This window comes from Vespa mandarinia, chromosome 9 (assembly GCF_050613455.1).
Source record: "Vespa mandarinia isolate Hongniang chromosome 9, ASM5061345v1, whole genome shotgun sequence".
Taxonomy (NCBI): Eukaryota; Metazoa; Arthropoda; class Insecta; order Hymenoptera; family Vespidae; genus Vespa; species Vespa mandarinia.
Window position 1 is genome coordinate 1,117,501 of NC_140818.1, and position 10,991 is coordinate 1,128,491.

Genomic DNA, 10,991 nt, shown 5'->3' on the forward strand with positions numbered 1-10,991 from the left:
TAATAATAATAATAATAATAATAATAATAATAATAATAATAATAATAATAATAATAATAATAATAATAATAATAATAATAATAATAATAATAATAATAATAATAATAATAATAATAATAATAATAATAATAATAATAATAATAATAATAATAATAATAATAATAATAATAATAATAATAATAATAATAATAATAATAATAATAATAATAATAATAATAATAATAATAATAATAATAATAATAATAATAATAATAATAATAATAATAATAATAATAATAATAATAATAATAATAATAATAATAATAATAATAATAATAATAATAATAATAATAATAATAATAATAATAATAATAATAATAATAATAATAATAATAATAATAATAATAATAATAATAATAATAATAATAATAATAATAATAATAATAATAATAATAATAATAATAATAATAATAATAATAATAATAATAATAATAATAATAATAATAATAATAATAATAATAATAATAATAATAATAATAATAATAATAATAATAATAATAATAATAATAATAATAATAATAATAATAATAATAATAATAATAATAATAATAATAATAATAATAATAATAATAATAATAATAATAATAATAATAATAATAATAATAATAATAATAATAATAATAATAATAATAATAATAATAATAATAATAATAATAATAATAATAATAATAATAATAATAATAATAATAATAATAATAATAATAATAATAATAATAATAATAATAATAATAATAATAATAATAATAATAATAATAATAATAATAATAATAATAATAATAATAATAATAATAATAATAATAATAATAATAATAATAATAATAATAATAATAATAATAATAATAATAATAATAATAATAATAATAATAATAATAATAATAATAATAATAATAATAATAATAATAATAATAATAATAATAATAATAATAATAATAATAATAATAATAATAATAATAATAATAATAATAATAATAATAATAATAATAATAATAATAATAATAATAATAATAATAATAATAATAATAATAATAATAATAATAATAATAATAATAATAATAATAATAATAATAATAATAATAATAATAATAATAATAATAATAATAATAATAATAATAATAATAATAACAATAATAATAATAATAATAATAATAATAAAAATAATAATAATAATAAAATTAATAACAATAATGATTATAATAATAATAACAATAATAATAATGATAATAATAATAATAATAACAATTACAATAAAATTAATAACATTAATAATGATTATAATAATAATAATAATAATAGGAATAATAATAATAATAATAATAATAATAATAATAATAATAATAATAATAAATGTATTCAGTTAATATCAAAAACAAATGTTTTAGGGAATATTGTTGATAAAATTACCAGACAACAAAATACCTTTGTTATACTCTTTACATGGACACAGCTTACCTCCACAAGCTATATCCACGATTGTACGTCAGTTTCCTGCAAAAATGAAATATACAGAATTATTGCCCGTGTATAATTGGAAAAACAGACATCAACAATTTAAATGTATAATAGAAACTATAGAAGAAAAGAAATTGTATTTACAGGGCTCTAATAATATTCCAATATTCAGTTTTACTGGCGATAACAATATTAATGTACCGTCAAATAATCAACGCGACTATCGTGCTATTTTTCATTCTTATAAAGAATCATACTTTCAGTTCAAGGTAAAAAATCGAGAATTATTAATATATATGTATTTTCTATGAGTATGTGCCTTAATTTATTTTTAAAAAATATTTCTTTATATTAACAGATCACGTTTATCAATGAGGATGGAGAGTATCAATTTTATGAGATACAATACACCATAACAAAACCGGAAGTCATCGAATCGATCAAATTAATTACGGACGTACGTTCGTCGGCATGTCACACATTGCAACTTTATAATCCATTAGAGAATATCCCTGTAACATTTACATTTGATTGTCGTCATCCAGCAATCACCATTTATGACATACCTATAACCGTGTCACCATTATCAAACGTTAGTTAGAACGATGATTCGTTCGATATCACAGATAAATCTATATTATTAAAGATTTAATTGATTCGACTTTTATCTTTAATTAAATATTATTATCTTAATTAAAATACAATAATATATTTATAATGTGCTATAATATAAAAATACAATAATATAATAATATATTTAATTAAATATTAGGGATTTATTATGATCAATTATAATCCGATATTGACGTCCGAAGAAACTATTGAAAAGCTTGATATAAATTGTCAAGAACTTGGATGTTTCCCATATGAATTACGATTAACGGCGTTACTTCCGGCTGCAGAAAAAACTACGCATGTCACGGCGACATTAGGAAATATTGTGAAATTTTCACTTTCAATAAGAAACTTTACTTTGAAGAAAGCAGACTTTGTCATTGAAGTTAGTTAATGAAAATTTTAATTAAAACAAAAAAAAAAAAAAGAAAAAGAAAATGAAAATAGAAAAGGACAAAAAAATTAAATTTTAGAATAAATATAAATTTACTGAACGTATAAGTAAAATAGGAGTATAAAAAAAAGTTCACATTATATTTGCATATTTAATGCAGGTAAACAACGATAGTTTTATTTGTCCTAAAAAGATTGAATTGGAAAGATTGGAAAAAGGTTCGATCGATGTCATTTACGAGCCGCACGATATCGAAAATATTACGGCCATTTTAACAGCCACTTCAAAAACGGCGGGCATTTTTACGTAAGAAAAGGCGGGAAAAACGTGTGATTTAATGTTTTACAAAATGAATATTATATCGTAATCGCATAATGTCTCATCCCTTGTATTAGATATCCCATAATTGGTACTTATTCATTACCAAAACCTCAAGGCCCATACACGATGACAGCGAATTCACCAGTTATGATCAAATTCAAAAATATTTTCGAAGAAACAAAAACGTTCGAATTCCTCGCGAATAGTAATTTAGATTTCGAGATTAAACCAACATCACAAGATATTAATCCGAAACAGGTTGGTGTATCGTAACCTTCTAAAATAATACCGATTGTTTATTAATATTTATATTATTTATAATATAATTATTTATTATTTTAAGGAAATTAATGTGATAGTGAATTTACGACATACGGACGAAACTGAATTTTATGAAAAGTGTCCAGTGACGGGTAAACTTTCTGTGCATTGCACAGATCCTAGACTCTCTCATGTGATTTGGATATATTATTTAAGAGGAATTATCGAATAAATGAAATACAATTTATGTTTGTAAGAGAGAATTTTTTTTATATTATCAAATAATTATCGTAGTCTTTGCAAATCTCAATCGTAATGAATGGTTCACTCGATAAAAGAGAAGATTTTTAAACATTACACACATATATTACATACATATATACGTACATATATCGAAGAGGCGGATGTATAAAGCAGCAGCTTTAAATCGACTGCTATTTAATCCGCGATATTGCAGCGACACTGGTCAGTCCAGAGAGAAGGACAATGATTTCCTTTTCGGAACCGCGCGTGCTCCGATCTCGAGCCGCTTTGGGATTCTGTAATGGTGGACGTTCGATTAGTAAACACGAGGACAAATTTTGTCGATACAACTTCGGTTATCTTATTTGTCACCACAACGGAATTCCTTAAATCGATCCTAAGCTTCTTAACGATCCCGTTACTTTATTTAAAAGTTCGTGATGATACTAGCTTAACCTCAAATTTATAGTTTCGATCGACGATGTAACCAGGCCAGTGATGGCATTTCAATGTGTCATTTACAAGGTGTTCTCTCTATCGTAGAGATCATTATATCAAAATACGAAGAATCGAAGATACGTTTGATATTAAACGTAAATCACCGTTTAACCTTGACTCATCCTCCTCGATGGAGTTTAATAAATTTATGAGTTTGTTCGAGGCATTCGACGACTCTTAGTAGTAAATTACTTTCTTTCTACATCCTTTGAGACAGGATGGCTGAAAAGTCGAGAAAAATCGTTACAAGGTTTCATCCAACTCACGGAGAAAACATCGTACTTCGCGAGGATAGCACAGTGGCTTATCGCACTGCGAGCTTCGCTAACTCTTTAGCATTCAGTGAGAAACCATTACAACCAGGTGAGATATTCCTAGTGGAAATTGAGAAAACTGAAAGTGGTTGGAGCGGTCACATGCGTCTTGGATTGACTTTGATTGACCCAGCATCCGTTAAGAATAGTCTGCCCCAATATGCTATGCCCAATCTGGTAAAACTTGGTAATACCTGGATTTTCGCTATCACCAAAAGTTATACTATTTGGGATAGCTTTGAAGGTATCGCAGGCACTGGCTATGGTGAGAAAAGATTAACTTTGCTTTTCTATAAGCGACCTTAGTAACTAATCATTTATTATTCTTCTAGGTGAAGGTATCCCTACCAGAGAGAAGAAGCTGGTCACAGATGGAGTAAACGTTCAAACATCTCGTGGTGTTATACCATTTAATGCTCTTAGACCAAATACTATTGAATCATCCCATTATATTTTGCCTACTGACGCTGGCAGTCGTATTGGAATTATGTATGTGCCACAGGCTGGGTCTGATACAGCAGAGATGCATTTTATTATAAATGGAGAAGATCAAGGAGTATGTAGTAAAGATATACCGTATAAAGCTGGACCATTGCGTGCTGTAGTAGATGTTTATGGTACTACGAAACAAGTGAGGATAGTGCAACTGTACGGTGGTATGCATTGTTTCCTTATTTTATATATCATTCTCTTAAATTGATCTTCAGCTTATATTTCCTAAAAATATATTTTAACAGTGTCAACATTACAAAGCGCCTGTAGAGATGCTATTTTGCAATATACCAAAAGGAATGCAGTGGACTCTCTTCCACTTCCTCGAATATTAAAGGATTATTTACTTTATCAATCACAGTGAGAATTATTACATTCCATTTTATTTTTTCATTTTTTGTCTTCTCGTTCATATATCAATTGCCATTTTGTTTTTGTTTTTTTTTATCGTGTATCACTTTAAGAATTTCTTTCTTGCATTTATTTTTGCATTATCTATTTTTCTCTAAGATTAGATATATAAATAATATAATGAAGAAATTTGTACATGTTTCTATTATTCTTTAGAAGAAGAATGTTTCCATAAGATCACATTGATATTTGTATATGAGAATGCATTCAAATAACATTCACATTTAGCAAGTAAGTTATCTCCTTCCAATAATATTATTGCTCAATTGCGAGTGTAAATAGTGTAAGAAAAATCATTGTTAAAAAGAAAAACGTCATTTAACAAAAAATCAAATGAACTGAGGACAATTTCTTACTATAGGCCTTCTCATTCTATTTGAAAATTATAATTATATATAATAATAAAATTTATTATTTAACATGATCATAAATTAAAAAATTGTTCTATCATAAGATATGCCCAATGATACTCAATATACAAAATTTAATATTTCTTATTGACTTCGTGATTTGTTATATTCATGAAATAAAGTATATAAGTATATCGACGAGCATTTTTTGTAGCGATCATTGTATGAGTATCGTGAGAATGAATACATGAATGTTAAAATCATTCAGATCTGACATGTTTTCCAAAATAAATGTATTTATAACTAAACATTTTTATTGTTACAAAACCTTCAATTAAAATAAGAAAAGATATTTTTTCATAATTTAATATATTATTAACTCTCAAGATTATACAATATAATAACGTTATTAATATTTTTATAATAGCTTTATTAACACATTAAATCACAGTCAAAGTTAAGCTTATAGTTCATATATACCATTTTTAAGAAAATAATTATCTTAAGAAAGATTTTAAGTATTGAAGTTATAAGAATATCCAGAAGATTGAGTTGGAAAGTATATACTAATCAAAATGATGTAAATAAAAAGAATGCAAAGAAAATTGATCCAACTAATAAGCATCACAACATGTTTCCAAGTTACTTCATCTTTCTTTGAAATTACAAGATTAGCATTATCTTCAGCTTCAGTTTCCAATTCTGCAGATGCTTTAGGATCTAAGATACTTACAAGAAGAATCCGTCCTATTTTACTTTTTACAATGGTAGAAATTCTCGTTGCGATCCATGTTGGAGTCTCTGTTGTTAATTCTAATAAATGACGTAAAATACTAGTTATAATAAGAGTAAAACAGGCTAGAGCGAGTGACTTCATGAAGAATTTCACTGTAAAAAGTAAAACAAAAAATTAGATTATCGATAAATTTGTTGATTATAAAAAAGATTTTTTTATAAATCATAAAACTACTCACTCAACATGGTAGAATCGCCACCATGTATTTGCCAATAGAATTCTTCTAAGAACAACAAATGACATATAAAATTTAAATTTGCAAGTATCATTCGTTCGGTAGATTTTGGATTCAGCCATAAAGTCGTCAATGTCATTATTATTAATACTAAAAATATAAATAAAGAAATAATGTATCTCTTAATGTAAATCAAATTCGCTTTTTTTACCGCTATGGCGCTTGTATCGCCATCTTCCTTTCTACTCTTTCAAACTTCGTACTAATGTTCGCGATACATATGTGTATTTATATATAATTCTTTATCGTCTCTATAAATTATATATTAACTTAATAATAATATTAAAAAATTTTACGTACTGATAATTGATGACAAATAAGTAGCGTGTATAGCGTTAAAATGTCGTCGTAAAATGAAATGAAAAGATATCATTGCAGAAGTTAGGTCAAAGCCAAATTTGTAAGATTCCGTGTGTGTAATAACGTAAGATCGTACTATTTCCCATTCCAAATTTTTTTGAAATTCGTTCATAATAATCTATAAAATATAATAACAAAAGAAAAAATGCAAATATAATATTAATATAAAAATTCATATTGTTCATAAATATTTCGTACCCCGGTATTTATAAGAACAAACTGGAGTTCCTCATCGGAGTAGGACCATGAACCAATTTGAATCGTACAATTTTGAAAGTCGTAAGGCCACCAGGTATAATCCCTAAGACATTTTACTATATATTTAGTAGTTGCTACACATTTGACTTTACCCGTGTTGGATAACCAACAATTTGTAAATGGTATTTCGTTTTCATGGGATCCACTGTATGCGAAATAAAGAAAAAAGATAAAATCAGAAAAAAATGAATACATAAACACATTCTAAGACAATATAACCGACATATGTATATTTATCAACCTACGAGTTATGCATCATGACATCCGATATCCATAATTCGTTACTTTTTACGTGAAGGAAGTTGACATCGTTATATTGTGATGGTTCCCAAGTGAGATGGCCATCCTCCCACATCTTACATACAAATTAAAGAACCATATTAAAACCAACATAAAAAATGAAAACACGTATAAATATTATTTTACTTACGAGTATTGTCCAACAATGCAGTTCCATGACATTTTCGTCATCTTCCTGAAAAAAGAAAAGAATAAAAAAATATATATTTCGCAATTTACGAAAAAATTTTATGAGAAACATTAGATGACACTTACAACATTGATAAATTTCGGAATTATTCCGAATTCGATGTTTGTCGTCGTTCTATGATTTGACACCGGTCTGATACTTTTAATGTATTCGCAGAAAAGATGTCTTTTTAGCTGAAGAATAGTAGACTTGCTTTCGATTTCATTACATCCTAAATTTTCTTGTACCTCGTAATTATTGAAAATGAAGGATGTATCGGAAAGAGTAACATATCCAATTAATAATAGAACAAATAAAATCATGCTGACTTTTTCGAAGATCACGAATGACAATTAAATACGTCCGTTGTTAACTATTTCAAACTGTATGTTAAACGTCAGTACGCCCAATGTAATATAAAACTGCAGACATTAAAGACCGCCCACCAGAAATCATATTCCTTATCATTTTAAAAGATTTATGTATATATCACTATTTTATTGAGGAATATACTTAATTCCAATTAATTAAATCTAATTAAATCCAAATAATTTTCATGAGAAAAATCTCTATGTCGAAAATTTCATTAAACCATTGTCATGCGTTATATATAAGTATTAATCATTATTATTATTTTAATTTGACTTTTTATATTTTTATCATATAGAACATTGAAAGGTTTCCAACGAAAAGAGTCTATTTTATAATAACTAAAAGCTTGAAGATTTTTTTATAGTTTATTCAATGTACATACATACTATAAATGATAAGTAAAATTTCAGGATATATGTATATGTATTTTTACTCGTAAGATATTCGATGAATATGTCTTATGTACAGGTTCTCTTAATTAAAATTTTTCTTTTTTTTTTTTCTTTTTTCGTTTTTTTTTTTTTTTGATAGTCGTTAAAAAAGAAATTAAAGCAAAAAAAGAAGCAAAGAAAAAAATATTATTTTTACAAAACTTTCTAATCGGAAGGTACAAGAATTGTAAAAATGATCACGTAGGTCAAGGCAACGGCTATGAAAGATAACCATTCGATGATCGCAGCGAAATGTCTCCAAGATGATTCCTTCTTCCTGCCATTTACTTTCGATAGATCTGGATTTTCATCCGTTTCATTGTTCAATATACTAGTGGTCGAAGCTTTTGATTCATCATCAGTAAGGATCAAAAAACGTCCTGCTCTGTTATTCAAAACGAAGGAGATCGTGAACGAGATCCAACTCGGTGTCTCCATATTCATATTTTGTAATTTTCTTAGCAATGCTGTTAATATCAAAGCAAATGCAGCCAACGCGAGAGAATCTCGATAAAACAATACTGAAATCGTCAACATCCTATCATTAAATTATCAAATATTCGTGAATAAATTATAAATCTATTGAATACTTACATATGTGTGGTACATTCTCACCATTATGGGGCAATTGCCAGTGCAAATCAAAAATGCAAAGTAAGTGACAAATGAAATTCATGCTGGCCATCGCTATTCTTTCTGTCGATCCTGAATCCAACCATAGAACCGTCAACGTTAGCAATGCTATCGCTTTTGTAGAAAAATCATTTAATGATCAAAAAAGTAATTTAAACGAAATTTCTCTTGACATAATTAAAATCAACTAACCTATAGCGGGCGTAACAAAAGTAACATGTACCAATCCCGGTTGTCTTTCGACAGAAAATGTATAAACAAGTATAGGGAAGGTATCATTAGGACAACACTCGAATTTTTTCACGATCTTTTCAGCATTCAAAATCTTCAAACTCCATTCCGTGTTATTTGCATAACCCTCCATCTCATACTATGTAATTAATAATTATTTAAATAATTTTTCTATAAAAAAAATCATATTTTCGAAATTTCTAAATCGAACAAAAGAAATGTACTCCTTTCTTGTCAAGGTGAAAATTGATTTCTTCTCCAGTATGCGACCAGGAACCAAATCTGATACGACATTCATGCTTATCGTAAGGCCAAAAGGTAAAATCCGTAATACATCTGGTCACGTAACTCAACGCCGGTATACAGATAACCGAGCCCGTATTAATGATCAAACATTTGGTTGAAGGAACGCCATTCTGTTCTAATGACATATCACCTCTGCAACATAAATTATTTGACTAATAAAATGAAATTATATAGTGAAATAATAACATACAAGATAAAGTAAAATTTTCTTTAGACTATTTTTCACTTACGAATTATAAACTGATAAATCTGGTACCCATATTTCATCGCTATTTACATGGACAGTAGAAATGCCATCGAAATCGCTAGGATTCCAATTAAGATGTTCATCCTTCCAATTCTATTAACAATAAAAATGAAGTAATGTCAAGACACGCATATAAATATTTGCAAAGGTCAAGAAATAAGTATGGTATCTTACTTACGAGGCTCATCCAGCTATGAAGGGTCATTGTGCTGGTCCAATCATCCTGTGTAATAAAATAAACATGAATAAAAAAAAAATTTTTTTAATTATTCTATTTTAATTCTAATTTTCACAAAAATCTTACGAATTCCAATAACTTTGGCATAAGCTTCACTGTAACATTAGTGACCACTTGATGATTGGTAGTCGGTCGAACGGTGGTATCATAATCACAAAAAAGATGTCTCTTCAACTTCATCATCATCGACGTATTCTCGATGGACTTACATTCATGCACGGAAAATGACCTCTTCTCAGTGGCATCTACATATTTGAATATAAAATATACATAAATATTAATAAAAAAAAAAGAAAAAAAAATAAAGAAAGAGAGATGAAATTTTACACATCTTTTTTCTCTTTTGTTAAATTCATAAATTCCAACATTTTCTTTTTTTTTTTTTGTTCATTTTCCCAAAATCACATTATGTAACGATATAGTACGAGTTAGAGAAGAGACAATAAATAAATCACACTTTTACGACAAATTTATATATATAGTACTAAAACTTTATCATTCACATACTAGTTCGTTCCATCAAGATGACAAAGAAACCGAACAACCACAGTATCCTCATTTTGATTAAAATGAGCCAACAGCTCCAAATCGACTAAATTGGATGTTCATTAGCAGCGGAATACAATTAACAAAACGCCCCGTGAAATTTGAAACTTCTAACGCCCCCCATACCAACCTATCGATATCTGCTTGAGAGAACTTTTCTATATTTTTTTTTTACCGCGATCATTAGAATATAATATTCTTCATAATGAGCATCATGAATTTAAAAACGATGCTACTAAAAAATCATTTAAAAAAATAAAACTATGAAGCATGACATTTATAAATTATGTCGGATTAAAAATATTTTATTTTAATTTTGTTTTTCAAACTTTGACTACTTCTAACTTCCTTTTTTGCTGGCCCGCCATTTTTAAATCTATCTATAATAAACATCGGATAGCCTACTATTTTCCTCAAATTCGACTCACTAACACTATTTACAATTAAATTCAGTAAAATGTTTTTTGGATCATCCTTGAAAA

General features: G+C 26.4%; 4 protein-coding genes across 6 annotated transcripts in view; 2 read left to right on the forward strand and 2 right to left on the reverse strand.

The window, feature by feature from the left end:
• LOC118446453 (axonemal central pair apparatus protein HYDIN) overlaps nt 1-3,311 on the forward strand; it is a 20,748-nt gene extending 17,437 nt beyond the window's left edge. Inside the window, exons 27-32 of the mRNA XM_035877117.2 lie at nt 1,419-1,757; nt 1,847-2,080; nt 2,261-2,488; nt 2,658-2,803; nt 2,893-3,076; nt 3,162-3,311. Of these exons, the coding sequence (XP_035733010.2) occupies nt 1,419-1,757; nt 1,847-2,080; nt 2,261-2,488; nt 2,658-2,803; nt 2,893-3,076; nt 3,162-3,311 (1,281 nt within the window). The remainder of the gene's footprint in view (nt 1-1,418; nt 1,758-1,846; nt 2,081-2,260; nt 2,489-2,657; nt 2,804-2,892; nt 3,077-3,161) is intronic.
• Nucleotides 3,312-3,534: 223 nt separating this feature from the next.
• Nucleotides 3,535-5,737, forward strand: LOC118446467 (neuralized-like protein 2). Its single transcript, XM_035877132.2, has 3 exons — nt 3,535-4,399; nt 4,467-4,790; nt 4,872-5,737. Exons 1-3 carry the CDS (start codon nt 4,039-4,041, stop codon nt 4,988-4,990), a joined length of 804 nt encoding a protein of 267 aa, XP_035733025.1. The 5' UTR covers nt 3,535-4,038; the 3' UTR covers nt 4,991-5,737.
• A 39-nt stretch (nt 5,738-5,776) lies between these two features.
• On the reverse strand, nt 5,777-7,915 carry nAChRb2 (nicotinic acetylcholine receptor beta2 subunit). 2 transcript variants are annotated; one of them, XM_035877131.2, is made up of 7 exons: nt 7,592-7,915; nt 7,467-7,511; nt 7,282-7,391; nt 6,977-7,181; nt 6,719-6,896; nt 6,362-6,406; nt 5,777-6,275 (listed from the first exon to the last, which is right to left on the reverse strand). In XM_035877131.2, exons 1-7 carry the CDS (start codon nt 7,826-7,828, stop codon nt 5,902-5,904), a joined length of 1,194 nt encoding a protein of 397 aa, XP_035733024.2. In that variant the 5' UTR covers nt 7,829-7,915; the 3' UTR covers nt 5,777-5,901. The 2 variants fall into 2 exon arrangements, with proteins under 2 accessions (XP_035733024.2, XP_035733023.2); XM_035877130.2 differs by having other exon boundaries at nt 6,362-6,508.
• Nucleotides 7,916-8,294: 379 nt separating this feature from the next.
• On the reverse strand, nt 8,295-10,625 carry LOC118446545 (neuronal acetylcholine receptor subunit alpha-2-like). 2 transcript variants are annotated; one of them, XM_035877332.2, is made up of 8 exons: nt 10,471-10,625; nt 10,030-10,208; nt 9,904-9,948; nt 9,709-9,818; nt 9,397-9,610; nt 9,134-9,311; nt 8,903-9,013; nt 8,295-8,829 (listed from the first exon to the last, which is right to left on the reverse strand). In XM_035877332.2, exons 1-8 carry the CDS (start codon nt 10,520-10,522, stop codon nt 8,474-8,476), a joined length of 1,245 nt encoding a protein of 414 aa, XP_035733225.1. In that variant the 5' UTR covers nt 10,523-10,625; the 3' UTR covers nt 8,295-8,473. The 2 variants fall into 2 exon arrangements, with proteins under 2 accessions (XP_035733225.1, XP_035733224.1); XM_035877331.2 differs by having other exon boundaries at nt 8,298-8,829; nt 8,903-9,055.
• Nucleotides 10,626-10,991: the final 366 nt, after the last annotated feature.

What these genes read in the sequence shown, in the direction of transcription:
- LOC118446467 (XM_035877132.2), top strand. Translation starts at nt 4,039, where the DNA reads ATGGCTGAAAAGTCGAGAAAAATCGTTACAAGGTTTCATCCAACTCAC. An exon ending in TATCGCAGGCACTGGCTATG is followed by an intron (nt 4,400 to 4,466) that starts GTGAGAAAAGAT and finishes TTATTCTTCTAG; the next exon opens with GTGAAGGTATCCCTACCAGA. An exon ending in GATAGTGCAACTGTACGGTG is followed by an intron (nt 4,791 to 4,871) that starts GTATGCATTGTT and finishes ATATTTTAACAG; the next exon opens with TGTCAACATTACAAAGCGCC.
- nAChRb2 (XM_035877130.2), bottom strand. Translation starts at nt 7,828, where the DNA reads ATGATTTTATTTGTTCTATTATTAATTGGATATGTTACTCTTTCCGAT. An exon ending in TTCCGAAATTTATCAATGTT is followed by an intron (nt 7,512 to 7,591) that starts GTAAGTGTCATC and finishes TTCTTTTTTCAG; the next exon opens with GAAGATGACGAAAATGTCAT. An exon ending in GATGTCATGATGCATAACTC is followed by an intron (nt 7,182 to 7,281) that starts GTAGGTTGATAA and finishes TTTCGCATACAG; the next exon opens with TGGATCCCATGAAAACGAAA.
- LOC118446545 (XM_035877331.2), bottom strand. Translation starts at nt 10,522, where the DNA reads ATGAGGATACTGTGGTTGTTCGGTTTCTTTGTCATCTTGATGGAACGA. An exon ending in TTTTGTTACGCCCGCTATAG is followed by an intron (nt 9,056 to 9,133) that starts GTTAGTTGATTT and finishes TTTCTACAAAAG; the next exon opens with CGATAGCATTGCTAACGTTG. An exon ending in TGAGAATGTACCACACATAT is followed by an intron (nt 8,830 to 8,902) that starts GTAAGTATTCAA and finishes TGACGATTTCAG; the next exon opens with TATTGTTTTATCGAGATTCT.